This window comes from Podarcis muralis, chromosome 8, assembly GCF_964188315.1.
Source record: "Podarcis muralis chromosome 8, rPodMur119.hap1.1, whole genome shotgun sequence".
Lineage (NCBI taxonomy): Eukaryota > Metazoa > Chordata > Lepidosauria > Squamata > Lacertidae > Podarcis > Podarcis muralis.
Window position 1 is genome coordinate 675,277 of NC_135662.1, and position 13,471 is coordinate 688,747.

General features: G+C 56.6%; 1 protein-coding gene and 1 long non-coding RNA gene across 4 annotated transcripts; one reads left to right on the forward strand and one right to left on the reverse strand.

Annotated features, from left to right (window-relative positions):
• Positions 1-278: 278 nt before the first annotated feature.
• On the forward strand, positions 279-10,492 carry GPAA1 (glycosylphosphatidylinositol anchor attachment 1). Of its 3 annotated transcripts, none has more exons than XM_077932650.1 (13): positions 279-383; positions 679-775; positions 889-1,068; positions 2,720-2,831; positions 2,933-3,080; positions 3,488-3,589; positions 3,956-4,188; positions 4,418-4,614; positions 5,052-5,205; positions 6,096-6,191; positions 7,473-7,669; positions 7,874-8,044; positions 9,322-10,492. In XM_077932650.1, exons 2-13 carry the CDS (start codon positions 702-704, stop codon positions 9,563-9,565), a joined length of 1,908 nt encoding a protein of 635 aa, XP_077788776.1. In that variant the 5' UTR covers positions 279-383; positions 679-701; the 3' UTR covers positions 9,566-10,492. The 3 variants fall into 3 exon arrangements, with proteins under 3 accessions (XP_077788776.1, XP_028591742.2, XP_077788777.1); XM_028735909.2 differs by having other exon boundaries at positions 280-383; positions 3,992-4,188; XM_077932651.1 differs by lacking the exon at positions 279-383 and adding an exon at positions 391-535.
• Positions 6,521-13,441, reverse strand: LOC144328653 (uncharacterized). The gene is made up of 2 exons (XR_013393843.1): positions 12,991-13,441; positions 6,521-8,800 (listed from the first exon to the last, which is right to left on the reverse strand). It is a non-coding gene; the product is annotated as an uncharacterized LOC144328653 (long non-coding RNA).
• Between the last annotated feature and the right edge of the window lie 30 nt (positions 13,442-13,471).

Below are 13,471 nucleotides of genomic sequence, written 5' to 3' on the forward strand. Positions count from 1 at the left end.
CGGGGAGGAATGCAAAATGAAATGAAATTACAATCCCCCAGGCGGAGAAGGAGAGTTGGGAGCGGGTCTCTGCAGTGCGGGAACCGCAGCTTCCCTTGGCGAGCGAGGCCCCGAGTGCACTCTGCACATGCTCGGAGGACCTCTTGTGTCCTCCCCCCTCGAGAGAGAGTGACCTTCTTGGGCCCGGAAGCACCGCTACACCATAGACTCCGCTAGAGCTCTAGTGGGCTAGAGCGGCCGTTCCGGAGGCGGGACTTCCGGCGGGCCCCTCGCCGCGCCCGCCCTTCCGCTTCCCCTCGCTAGGGCCCCGGGGAGCCGCTCTGGCCGGCTCCTCTCGCTGCTCCCGTGCGCTCGGCCGCCCCGGAAGGAGCCCCGCCTGGACGGTGGGTGCGGGGCCCGGTTTTCCCCGCCCACCTCCCCTCGCCCCGCCCCTCGCGGTGGGGGGGGGTCCTCGTCCCGCCTGTCTGGCCCCCCAAGGGCCCTGCGAGGGAGGCCGGGTGAGAGGGAGCGGGATTCGAACCCAGGTCCCTGTCAGGTCTGAACCCGAGGAGAGAGCAGAGCCAATGAAACGGGGAAGGGGGGGGACGGGAGGGGTGAATGTTGTTGTTGTTCTTATTATTGTTGTTGTTGTTCTTGTTATTAATGGCGTTGCCCCCCCCCCCCTTCTCTGCCCCCCAGGGCCCTGAGAGCTCTGCGCGGCCATGGGGCTGCTCTCGGACCCCTACCGCCGGCGGGCCCTCTCCCGCCTCCTGCTGCGCCTCAACACCCCGCTCTGGTGAGTAGCATCGGGGCAAGACCTGGGGGGGGGGCTCCCTTGGGGCACAGCCCCCTGCCCCACCCACTGCAGCTTCCTGCCCCCCAACGGCCTCCCTCTCCTTCTCTCGGCAGCATCATCAGCTTCCTGGTGGGGCTGGGCTGGTTCCTGGGCTTGGCCTTCCACCCTTTCACGCTGCGCATCTACATGTCGGAGAACGCCATGGGCTCCACCATGGTGGAGGAGCACTTCGTCCACGGGGAGCGCGCCCTCTCCTACGCCCGGGAGTTTGCCGGCCACAAGAAGAAGGCGGGGTGAGTGAGGGGCTTGGGAGCTCCCTGGGGGGCAGAGGACCTTCTGGGCCGCACCCCGAGTGCGTCCGGGGCTGGCACTCTCGGGCCTCTGCAGCCCCCCAGATGAACCCAGTGGCTCAGAGCGGGCATTTTGGTGCCACCCCCAGCATTGCTGAGCCAGGGTCTTGCCCATCAGGTTCAGAGAAACCCCACCGCTCCCTGACTCTACAAGAAGGAAAGTCTTCCATTCTGCCAGGAGTGGGATATCGCACGGAAGAAGCAGTCTTGCCCCCAGTGCAGTTTAGGGCCTTTCTGCCCCCGGTGGGTTGGCCTTGGCACACCTTGGCAACTGGCTTCCAATCTCTTAACAATGGCAATAGAAAGTGAGCATTCTGCGTGTACGTTTTCGATGTGTAGATAAGCCTTGCCTCCCCTTTAACCTCTTATATAGCAAAGAATAAATTGTCAGTGTTGAGTGTTCCCTTCCCTTCCATTTCTTATAAAAGCAGAAATTTCAGAGGTTGAGAACAGGGTTCTTCAAATGTGCACATGATGTAAAGTACGCAGGTGCTCAAATGCAGAGGCAGAGGGCCTTCTCGGTGGTGGCACCCTCCCTGTGAAAAGCCCTCCCATCAGATGTCAAGGAAATAAACAACTATTTGTCTTTTAGAAGACATCTGAAAGCAGCCCTGTTTAAAGGTAAAGGTACCCCTGACCGTTAGGTCCAGTCGTGGCCGACTCTGGGGTTGCGGCGCTCATCTCGCTTTATTGGCCGAGGGAGCCGGCGTACAGCTTCCAGGTCATGTGGCCAGCAGGACTAAGCCGCTTCTGGCGAACCAGAGCAGCGCACAGAAATGCCGTTTACCTTCCCACCGGAGTGGTACTTATTTATCTACTTGCACTTTGACGTGCTTTCGAACTGCTAGGTTGGCAGGAGCAGGGACCAAGCAACGGGACCTCACCCCGTCGCGGGGATTCGAACCGCCGACCTTCTGATCGGCAAGCCCTATGCCAGGGGTCAGCAAACTTTTTCAACAGGGTGCCGGTCCACTGTCCCTCAGACCTTGTTGGGGGCCAGACTATATTTTGCGGGGGGAAATGCACAAATTCCTATGCCCCACAAATAACCCAGAGATGCATTTTAAATAAAAGCACACATTCTACTCATGTAAAAACATGCTGATTCCCGGACCGTCCACGGGCTGGATTTAGAAGACAATTGGGCCAGATCCGGCCCCTGGACCTTAGTTTGCCTACCCATGCCCTAGGCTCTGTGTTTTAGACCACAATGCCACCCGCGTCCCCCTGCAGCCCTGTATAGGGAAGTTTTTAAGGAATGATGTTTGAGTATGTTCTGATATGTGGTGTGAGCCGCCCAGAGTGGCTGGGGAAACCCAGCTAGATGGGTGGGGTATAAATATTATTATTATTATTATTATTATTATTATTATTATTATTATTATTATTAAAGTGTAATGCAGATGATCTCATTGCATCTCTCTTCATACTGTGGTGACACAGTGTAGGATAGCTCAGCCAGCCTAACTGGCCCTTCTGCCATCTGGTGGAGACCCCCTCCCTCCTCAAGGGGGGCATTGCTGTGAAAGCTGGTGGAGCAGAAGAGGAGAGCTGGGCCCTCACCCGCCCCTGGTGCCCCTTCCTCTCTCCCCAGGGGCATGCCGGTGGCCTGGCTGGAGAAGACCATGTGGAACCTGGGCCTGGAGGTGTACAAGCAGTCCTTCTCCCGCACACTGCCTTTCCCCGACGAGATGCGAGAGAGATACGTAGGTGCTTCCAGGCTCCTCCGTGGGCAGGCGGGTGGGCGGCGGTGTGGCTGTTCCGCTGCTGGGGAGATGAACCCTGGGGGCTGCCCTTCTTTTTGCAGATGGTCAAGGGCACCAACGTCTATGGGATCCTGCGGGCTCCCCGGGCAGCCAGTACGGAGTCCTTGGTACTGAGCGTCCCCTGCAGTGAGGGGCAGCAGAACAACCAGGCTGTGGGGCTGATGCTGGCGCTGGCCTCCCACTTCCGAGGTGAGCTGGGAGGGGTGGGCTTTGGCTGCCCTTTGCCAGGCCTTTAGAGATCCTTCAGCTGATCAAGGCTAAGCTAGAGATGTGAAGGTGGGGGGTGTTGTCCCTGTTCCCCTCTATTTGTTTCCCAAAAAATGGAGGAGTGGAATCCAGGCCAAACAGGCTCATTTGCATTTGTGCCAGTTTAAATCTGGGTTTCCCGTATCTCAACCTTCCCAGAACTATATTGCATGAAATTTCCTAGAACGAGACGGGGGTAAGATCCAGCTTCCTCCCTGGTTTCCCTTCCCCTGGCTGGGAGGGAAGAAGCTGCTCTGCCTGTTGCTTCCTTTGGGGGGGGGGTGATGTGTGCCAGTCCTGGGCCTGCCCAGGGGGTTCATGGGGGCTGCTGAGCTTCCCCTCTGTCCTAGGTCAGATCTATTGGGCCAAAGACATCATCTTCCTGGTGAACGAGCACGACCTGATTGGGATGGAGGCCTGGCTGGAGGCGTATCATGACGTCAACGTCACAGGTGAGAGGGCGCTGCCTGGGGGGGATTGCCCAGCCGCCCTGGGGGAGTCTGCCTGGAGCACCCGCCTTGGAGCTGCTGGGGGGCTCCTCTGGTTTCTCCAGAGCGGCCCCATGTGTCTCCCTGCCGGTTCTTTCGCTGTCTGCATTCCCCAGGCCTGGCCCAGACCCCCAACGCCCCTTCACCCAGCCAGCTCTTCCAGGGTCCTGTTATCCAGCCACAAAGGCTCATCTCCTAACCCCCCCCCCCCCACGGGCTTCTGCCCTGCCCTGTCGCAGAACAACTGGCTCCCGTCCTCTGGGAATGAAGGGCAGCGCCCCCTTGCCCCGTGATGCGAACGGCCATCACCCCCATCGGCTTTTATTTTAGCACCCTGGGGCCATCCTTTCTCTCCGCCCCCCGCAGAGGTGCACTCGTCAGGGATGTTGGGTCGGGCAGGAGCCATCCAAGCCGCCATTTCCCTGGAGCTGAGCAGCGACGTCATCACCAGCTTTGACGTGGCCGTGGAGGGGCTGAACGGGCAGCTGCCCAACCTGGACCTCGTCAACCTCTTCTACTCCTTCTGCCAGAAGAACGGGCTGCTCTGCACCATTCAGGGCAAGGTGGGGGGGCAGGGGGGCTGCTGGAGGGGGAGGCCATTTGGGCCCTGCCCAGAGGTCTGGAGCCCCCTAGGCAAAGGCCTGCGAGGGAGGTGGCCCCAGCTGGCTGGAGGGGAGGCTCCGGCCTTGCCTCTTGTCCTGGCCATGGGGTGGATTTCTCCGCTCCTGGGTTGTGAGGGCATGGAGCTGCTTTGGGCCAATTGTCCTGAGCCCCGTCTCCGCTCCCCTCCAGCTGCAGCGCTCCGACTGGGACTCCCTGCCGGCCTTCGTCCACTCTCTGCAGACGATGCTTCTGATGGTGCTCAAGCAGGGCTCCGGCCGGCCGCAGGGGGACCACGGGCTCTTCCTGCGCTACCACATCGAGGCCATCACCCTGCGCGGCATCAACAGCTTCCGCCAGTACAAGTTTGACATGGGCATGGTTGGCACGTGAGTAGGAGGCCTTGGCAGGGTGTGGGGGCGAAGGACCCTCTTTGGGGAGCAGACTTTGGCCTGTGTGGAAGCTGAGAAGGGTTGGGATACGCCCACACCGGCCTCAGGAGGGGGAGGCGATCATCAGAATTGCATGGGTACTGGATCAGGCCAAAGAAGAGCCCCTCTAGTCCAGCCTCCTGTTCTCACAGTGGCCACCCAGATGCCCCAATGGGAAGAAGGCCACAAGCAGGATTCGAACCCAGGAGCTGCTCTCTCCCTTCCTGTGCTTTTTGGCAACTGGTTTTTAGAAGCCCTCTGCCTCTGATGGTGGATGCAGAGCAGAGCCATCCTGACCAGTAGCCATCCATAGCCCTCTCCTCCTCCATGAATTGGTCTCCTCCTCTTTCAAAGCCACGAATTCTGCCTCTCCCCCCGTCCCTTGCCTTTCCCAGGACCCTGGAGGGAATGTTCCGGAAGCTGAACAACCTGCTGGAGCGCCTCCACCAATCGTACTTCTTCTACCTGCTCCCGTCTCTCTCCCGCTTCGTCTCCATCGGGCTCTACATGCCGGCCTTCGGGTTCCTCATCCTCATCCTGGTCCTCAAGATATCCTCCTCTGCTGTGTGGGGAGCAGGGAGGGGGGCTGGGGGGAGTTTCTGTCTCTTGATGCTTCTGAGTTGGGAGGGTCAGAGGAGAAGCTCCCACTTGAGGAGCCCAGCTGGGGGGCCACATAGTGGAGGACTCCCCAGGAAGCAGGCGGACTGATGGTCTCAGGAGAGGCTCCCTCTGACCCCCAAGCGTTGGGGCCTTGCAGGGAGGTGCTGGGGAGCCCAACTCGAGGGTCCTCTGGCCTGAGGGTGGCTTTTTCTGTACCTCTTGGGAGCCAGAGGACAGGACAGGCTCTGGAGCTTCTGCCCTGACCAGCTGCGTGGAAGAACAGAAGCTGATGGGGCCTGGGGCATCCCCTGTTGGGAAGGTGGCCTGAGCAGACTTCCGTGGTGCCAGGCTGCCAGCCCTACCCTTCAGCCGGACAGCGTCCTTGTGCGATGTTGTTCCTGTGCCAGAAGGAACACTGCATCCCTCTGGACTCCTCTCTTCCATGCAGCAACTGCAGCCCATAGGCCTGGCAGCCAAGCCCTTCAGGAGCAGCCCTGGTTTGCTGCAGCCCCTATCAGCGGGCGAAAGGCCTCCCTTGGGTGCCCCCTGTGTCTGGCTGACCAAGCTGTGTGTCTCCCTCCGCTTGCCATTCATCTCAGCAGAGCTTCACCCTTGGAGCAAATGCCAGAGGTGTTCTGACAAGGGGGCAAGGGATGTTAGGTTCCCTGGCGTCCCCTTAGCTAGACCCTGGAAGCCCACCCCCCGTGGTGCTCCTCTGGATACTTGGGGAGGGGATGTCTGGTTGGTGTCCCCTAGGATTTGGGTGAGGGGAGTTCCTGGCTTGGCTCAACGCGTCCTCTGAGGCCCTGCCTTTCCCTTGACTCCTCCTTCCTCTTCACGCCCTGGACCTGTGGATGAAGCTGAGCCGCTACGACGTGGACCCAGATGACCGGCTCTGCGATGGAGACCAAGGACCTAGTCCTGTTGCTCTGGAGGTGAGATGATGTGGCGGGGAGTGTCGGTGGCCCTGGGGAGCGGGCGGAGAAGGGAGTCGGTGGGGGAAAGGACCTGCACGAACATTTCTCTCCTCTTGCAGTCACCCCGGAGCCCTGCACAGCCCATTCCTGTAATCCTGCCCCCCCTGAAAAAAACATGGGTGCTGCTTGTCTGCTTCTGGCAGTCCTCTCACACTGGCTGCTTCCAACGCATGCCATTGTAGCGTTCCCAAAGCAAGGAAGGATTGGACTCTGATTAATAAAATACCCACAGAGGCTTGACCAGCAAGACTCTGGGAGGAGGTGCCAATAATAATCCCTCTCCACTCCTTGGTCCAGGTCATTTTATTCACAAAAGAACTTTCTGCACAGTGTTCGTAAGAACCAACCAGATTTCCTCTGAGCATTTCAAAAAACCCCACGTGGGACAAAGTCAGATCAGAAGAAATCCTTTTAAATACAAAGAAACAATTTCCTACTTGAGCACGCATATGTAGTTCAGAGTAAATAAAATAGGAATAAAAGGAGGAATGCATTCAGCAAAACTCCCAGAGGTCATAAACAGGAGTAAACAGTATTTGCCATCTCCTTGTGAACTCTCTTCCTGGCCCTTAAGATCTACATCAAAGCTACCTTCTATCTTGATGACCCAGGATGCCTGGCCTGTGTTTCAGAATGCTTGTACATGCCTGTCAGGCACAGAGAAAGCAAATGGCCGAGGTGCAGAGACTTGTGGGATTCGATCAGAAACTATTGTCAATGAATCAAACCCAGTCAACGCCATGCTTTCATTGCTGTCACAATGGCTTGCTCCATATTTCATCATTCCTCATAGCAATCCCCCCTGACCCCCACACTCTGGATATTTGCACCCCTACATGGCATGGCCAACAAAGAGAGAGCACCCCAAAAAGACATGGCTGGTTGAGGAAGAGAACGGCTTGGAAATGTGATGCTCCCTGGACACACGGAGACTAAAATGCGCTTGAAGATCCTCCCGAGTCTGCAGGCCCTGAAGAGCCAGGCTTTGCTAGGCCCCTCCCCTCTTCTACCCTGGGCCAGGCATGCTGTGGGGGCTCAAACTCGTCCTGTTTTCGGTGCAGTTGCTGCACTTGTTCCAGCAGAGATCCCCCAAATGCACAACGAGTTCTTCTTTGGAGGAAAGGGTGAGGTTGTTTTCGCCCCACACGAAAACCACACCAGCCTTAGCCACAACTCCTGGCCCTCCCATTCTGGGAGGGGGCCCTTCTCCTGACCCCTCCGCCCTCCTCTCTCACCCAGGAGCCCAAGCCCAGCCTGCTGACGCTGGTGCCCCCGCTGCTGATCTGCCACGCCACGGGGCTCGCCCTCTACTTCGTGCCCATCCTGGGGCAGCAGGTGGCCACGCAGCACTTCCCCGTCTCGGAGTCGGAGGCTGTGGTGCTGACGGTCATTGCCATCTACGTGGCGGGACTGGCGTTGCCCCACAACACGCACAGGTGACGGGGAGGGAGGGGAGGAGACTGCCCGGCCAGGCGGGGGCCCTGTGCGACAAGGCAGGGAGAGGGCGAGACGTGCAGAGCTTGAAGGGGTGCCTGATTGCCCAGCGCTCTCTGGGGCAAGGGCCAGGCTGCTGTTGCTCTTCTTTTCAAGGGGCTGTGGTTGTGCCGCCTGCGGACTGGCTCTGTCTCTCTGCCCTGCAGGGTCCTGACGGGCTCAGGAAGCGACCGGGGCTGGATGACGCTGAAGCTGGTCTCGCTCCTCTACCTGGCCATGCAGCTGGGCTGCATCGCCCTCATCAACTTCTCCCTGGGTTTCCTGCTGGCCGTCACCATGGTGCCTGTCGCTGCCCTTGTCCAGCCCACGGGGCCCAAGTACGTACACCCTGGGGCTGCTTCCTGCTTCCCTCTCTGCCCCCACCCCACAAGAACTGGGCTGCAAAGGACAGGGATCACCAGAATTGCCCAGGGCAGAGGACGGGGTGTCTCCTTGCTGCTCCTCCCCCTGAGCTCTGTCCTCCAGCCACAAAGGGAGACAGAGGCCTCTCAGTGTTGCTGGGAGTTCGCAGCTGCCCTCAGCTGCAGCCAACACATCAGGGAAGGTTGCTGTTGTAGCCTTACGACATCAGTTGGGCACTTGCAGCCTCCCCATCTCTGGCCTAATGAAGTGGCCGCGTTCCCCCTCTTCTGGACCAGTTCTTTGCAGGGAAAGCCAAGGGCCTGTCCAGAGGAAGAAGCAAGAAGGCAAACGCTTCGCAGAGCCAGATTTGTTTCTGTATGTTGGGCTTCCTCAGGACGCGCAAAGCAGAGCTGCCCACATCAGGACGATGTGTTTGGCCTTAGTTTCAAAATAGAGATACAAATAGGACTCTTTTGTCCAAAAGGTGCTTTGCAGGAATAGAGTCCTCCCCATTATCCTTCTGTGGGGGTGTTGCGGGGAGTGGGGAGTGTGTCCCCCAGGCAAGCTTCTCAGCTTTTCAAATTTGTGGCCCTGGACCCTTGGTCCTGTCCTTCAGGGCGGTGGGTGTTTCAACCCTGTCCGTGGCTGAAGAAGGAACGGTTGCTTTAGGAAGGTGGGGGTTCTCGGTTTGTTTTTGTTCCTCAGTATCAAACTTTATTTCTGTCACAGACCTGCATAAGATAAAAAAATACTGATAAATAGAATGCGTAAAACTTAAATGAGGTAAGGGATAAAAACTAGTAGTTAAAAGGTGATATCATACATAACTTAAAAAGATAGAAACAAGGACAAACGGTTAAAAGTGACTGTAAGAGAGGGAGTGTGAAGGAGCACAGGTCTTGCATTTGGGGCCTAGTTTGTGGCGCAAACCGCCCTTTGACGGATATCCATCATGGCAGCGCAAAATCTAGCAATTGAGTATGTAACATCTGGGTTTTCATCTTGAAGTAGCAGGGAGGGATGAAGTTGTTCTGTGCGACTTGGAAATGCTTTTCTTCTTGTTTTTCTTGTGTATTCTCTGTTTTTATCTTGTATTTCTATCTTGTGAACTGCCCTGAGATCTACAGGCAAAGGGTGGCATGCAAATTTTAACAACAAACCCCACAAGACATCCTGCCCTTTCGGGGCGGGCCTGCCCCCGCCCGTGTGCCCACAGGAGCCCAGAGCTTTCTTTCCCCGTTTCGTCCCCCAGGTACCTCTACGCTGTGCTGCTGGTCCTGGTCACGCCAGCGGCCACACTTCTCTTCTGCATCTTCCTGTACCAGGAGCTCATTGAGTACCCCATCTCCCTGCTGGAGGGCTGGCAGCGCTTCTTGCAGGCGATTGCTGAAGGGCTGTTGGACCACCACCTCTACGGCTCCATCGTCTTCCCCTTCATCGCCATCTTCGTCTACCCCTGCTGGCTTCTGCTCTGGAATGTGCTTTTCTGGAAGTAGCCCCCTGACGACGCCCCTGTGCTTGAACTGGCCTGCCCCAATCCACTTTGGACGGGACTTCCCTGGGGCAGCCAGGGGAGATTTCCCTTCCATCCTGCTGGGTGCCACTGTGATTTCAGAAATGTGAAACTCGGGGGCAGGCGGGTGAGGCCTCCTGAAGCCATCAGCTGGAACTATGTAGGGGATGCCTGCTTGGGAAATATCCTGGTCTTGTGGGATTTGACGTCTGCGGCAGCTGCAGCCATGGTTTTGGGTGTGGGGCAGGCTGGGCAGCTGCTCAGAGCTTGCAGGAGAGGGGGAGCTTGGGCTGGGGTAACTGGATCCTGGTTCTTTTGTGGTGGTCCTGCTTGATAAGTCATGAGTGTGACTCTTAGGGGCGGGGGCCAGCCTGGGGTGTGGCTGGTCCCTTTCTCGGTGGCTTCAGCTTGCACGTGGACCACGTGGGGCCAAGAACCAGCTCTGATGTTAGCAATGCGAGATGATACTGGGGGGGGGGGGGGAGAGTGGCTGTGTACAATCTTTAAATAAAAATAAAGACAAAAGGTTTTGATACAGTGCTTGCACTTATTTTCATCCTGACTCTTCACCAGAAACACAGCTCTTGGGGCGTCTGCAAACAATTCAGAATATCAACCATAACCTTGAACTTAAGATGTATTAAAAGAGTAAAGCAAAGCAGCAGCTGGTCCCGTTATAACGGGGGTGGGGCACATCTTTGGCCCTGCAGATGTGGCTGGACTGCAACTCCCATCAGCTCCAGATGACAGGGCAGGCGTTTATACTGCTGCAGTTTCACTGGTTTCATGTTGTCTTTTTGTTGTAATGCTACTGGGTTTTGTTCTAACGATACTGGTTGGTTTTATGTTGTACACAGCTTAGAGATTTTTATTTTATTATTTGTTAATTAAAGTTGTATACTGCTCTTCATCCATAGATTTCAGGGTGGTTCACAACAGAAAAATACAAGATTCTCTCACTCTATAAAAAAAGAACAAAACAAACTAAGACACCCCCCCCACACACACATTTAAAAGGGTATCAAATGTTATTCAGCCCAAGGCCTAGTGGAAGAACGTTTTTGCCTAGCGTCTAAAGGCATATAATGAAGGTGTCAGACAAAACTCCCTGGGGGAGAGCATTTCACAGACAGGAAGCCACTACACGCTTTGAATTGGGCCAGGAATGTGCACCTGCCCTTAAGGGGCCCTTAAGGTGCCAGGCACCCGGGTGGCCCTTGGGCAGGAGCCTCAGCTGCTCCTGGGCAGATTCCTCCCTGTGCCTCTGCCAGCCTGAGCTGAGGGAGCAGAGGGTTGGGGCTGCAAGGCAAGGCTTAGAAGCAGCACAAACCGACCCCACTGACCCCCTTTTCATGTACAACAAAAGGAGGCGCTGGGGAAGGTGAGAAGCTCCTGCCTGAAGCCCTGGAGAGCCATTGCTGCCGGTCAGTGTCGGCAGTACTGAGGTGGATGAGCAGCTGGGTCTAGAAGGCAGCTGGCTGGGCTCCTTTTCCACCCCTTGTTGTTTAGTGGTGTCCGCCTCTTCGTGACCCCCTGGACCAGAGCATGCCGGGCCCTCCTGTCTTCCACTGCCTCCCGCAGTTCGGTCAGACACATGCTGGTAGCTTCAAGAACACTGCCGTCCCCTTCTCCTTGTGCCCTCCATCTTTCCCAACATCAGGGTCTTTTCCAGGGAGTCTTCTCTTCTCATGAGGTGGCCAAAGTCTTGGAGCCTCAGCTTCACGATCTGTCTTTCCAGTGAGCACTCCGGGCTGATTTCCTTCAGAATGGAGAGGTTTGATCTTCTTGCAGTCCATGGGACTCTCAAGAGTCTCCTCCAGCCCCAGAATTCAAAAGCATCCATTCTTCGGCGATCAGCCTTCTTTATGGTCCAGCTCTCACTTCCATACATCACTCCTGGGAAAACCAGAGCTTTAACTATACGGACCTTTGTTGGCAAGGTGATGTCTCTTCTTTTTAAGATGCTGTCTAGGTTTGTCACTGCTTTTCTCCCAAGAAGCAGGCGTCTTTTAATTTCGTGACTGCTGTCACCATCTGCAGTGATCATGGAGCCCCAGAAAGTCAAATCTCTCACTGCCTCCATTTCTTCCCCTTCTATTTGCCAGGTGATGGACCCACCCCCTATGAGGGTCATTAAGGAGTTAAAGGGACGGAGCACGCCGTTCCTAGAGGGGACCTAGAAAGCGCAAGGAGGTGACACTATAGAGCGGCTCCTCCCCGACTGGCATTTCCCGCAAGGGGAGCTGGGCGAGACTCCAAGCGGGCAGCACTGCAGGGCTGTCGTTGGGCGGCCCCCCCCCCCCCCCCGCTTCGGAAAAGACTCAGCGGCGCCTCTCCAGCTCAACGCGGAAGCGTCCCATCCGCAGGAGGAGAAGGACCTCTTCTCCCTTTATAGCTCTATGGGGATTCTTTCGCCCTCCCCGTAGAGCTACAGATATGAAGAGAAAACAAAAAAAGTTCCTTCCAGTAGCACCTTAAAGACCAACTAAGTTACTTCTTGGTATGAGCTTTCGTGTGCATGCACACGTCTTCAGATACACTGAAACAGAAGTTGCCAGATCCTTCTATATAGTGAGAAGGTGGGGAGGGGTATTACTCAGAAGGGGGGTGGGAATGGGTGATTGGCAGATAGCTGTGATGAGCCTGTTGACGACTCTTAACGACTGCAATAGGTCTTACAGGGAAAAGCAAGGGGTGAGAAGGTGAAAAATGGCTTTGTCATGTATAATGAGATAAGAATCCAATGTCTTTGTTCAGACCAGGTCTCTCCGTGGTTTTAAGTTTGGTAATGAGTTCCAATTCAGCAGCTTCTCTTTCCAGTCTATTTCTGAAATTCCTTTGTAGTAAAACAGCTACTTTGAGATATGAAGAGGGACACGCAGCCTGAACTTCCGGGAAGAATAGAAAAGCCGGCCTGGCATAGGAAGCGAGGAAGAAGAGCCCCAGCTGGATCCGGCCAAGGGGCCCCTCGAGTCCAGCCTCCCCGGGGCCCCGAGGGAAAAGCCGCCAGAGCCCCAGCATTACTGCTTCCCCTCCTCCTCCTCCATGAATTTGCCCGGTCCGCTCTTAATGCGCCTGAGTTCGTGGCCAGGGGGCTTCTTCCTCGCGTGGGGGGGGGGGGGAGTTCCACAGCGGAGCTCTGGCTCTGGCTCTGGCTCTCCCAGCCCGCAGCTCCGAGGGCGACCCAGATGAGGAAGGGACTGGGAGCCCCGCCTGACGAGGAGCGGTTCATAGAATCCTAGAGTTGGAAGAGACCACAAGGGCCATCGAGTCCAACCCCCAGCCAAGCAGGAAACACCATCAGAGCACTCCTGACATATGGTTGTCAAGCCTCTGCTTAAAGACCTCCAAAGAAGGAGACTCCACCACACTCCTTGGCAGCAAATTCCACTGTCGAACAGCTCTTACTGTCAGGAAGTTCTTCCTAATGTTTAGGTGGAATCTTCTTTCTTGTAGTTTGGATCCATTGCTCCGTGTCCGCTTCTCTGGAGCAGCAGAAAACAGCCTTTCTCCCTCCTCTATATGACATCCTTTTATATATTTGAACATGGCTATCATATCACCTCTTAACCTCCTCTTCTCCAGGCTAAACATGCCCAGCTCCCTTAGCCGTTCCTCATAAGGCCTCGTTGAAGGAGCGGGGAAAGAGGAGCCGAGGAGGGCCGCCCGCCAGGCTCTCCAGGGCCGCTCCGCTTCTCCCGCTCGGGAGGGCAGGACTCGAACCCGGGGCTTCAGGTGGCAAGGAAGGAGATGCGCCTCGACACCCAGAAGGGCTTTCTGCCTGGCGGCGGAAGGGAGACCTTCAAGCAGAGGCCGGGCGCCCACCTCTCCCGGGCGCTTTGGCCGGGGCTGGACTAGATGCCCCCTGAGTGTCCCTCCTGACTCCTCC

Coding starts and splice junctions, on each gene's coding strand:
- GPAA1 (XM_077932650.1), top strand. CDS start 702: ATGGGGCTGCTCTCGGACCCCTACCGCCGGCGGGCCCTCTCCCGCCTC. Junction 4,615..5,051: donor GACATGGGCATGGTTGGCAC/GTGAGTAGGAGG, acceptor TGCCTTTCCCAG/GACCCTGGAGGGAATGTTCC. Junction 8,045..9,321: donor GTCCAGCCCACGGGGCCCAA/GTACGTACACCC, acceptor TTCGTCCCCCAG/GTACCTCTACGCTGTGCTGC.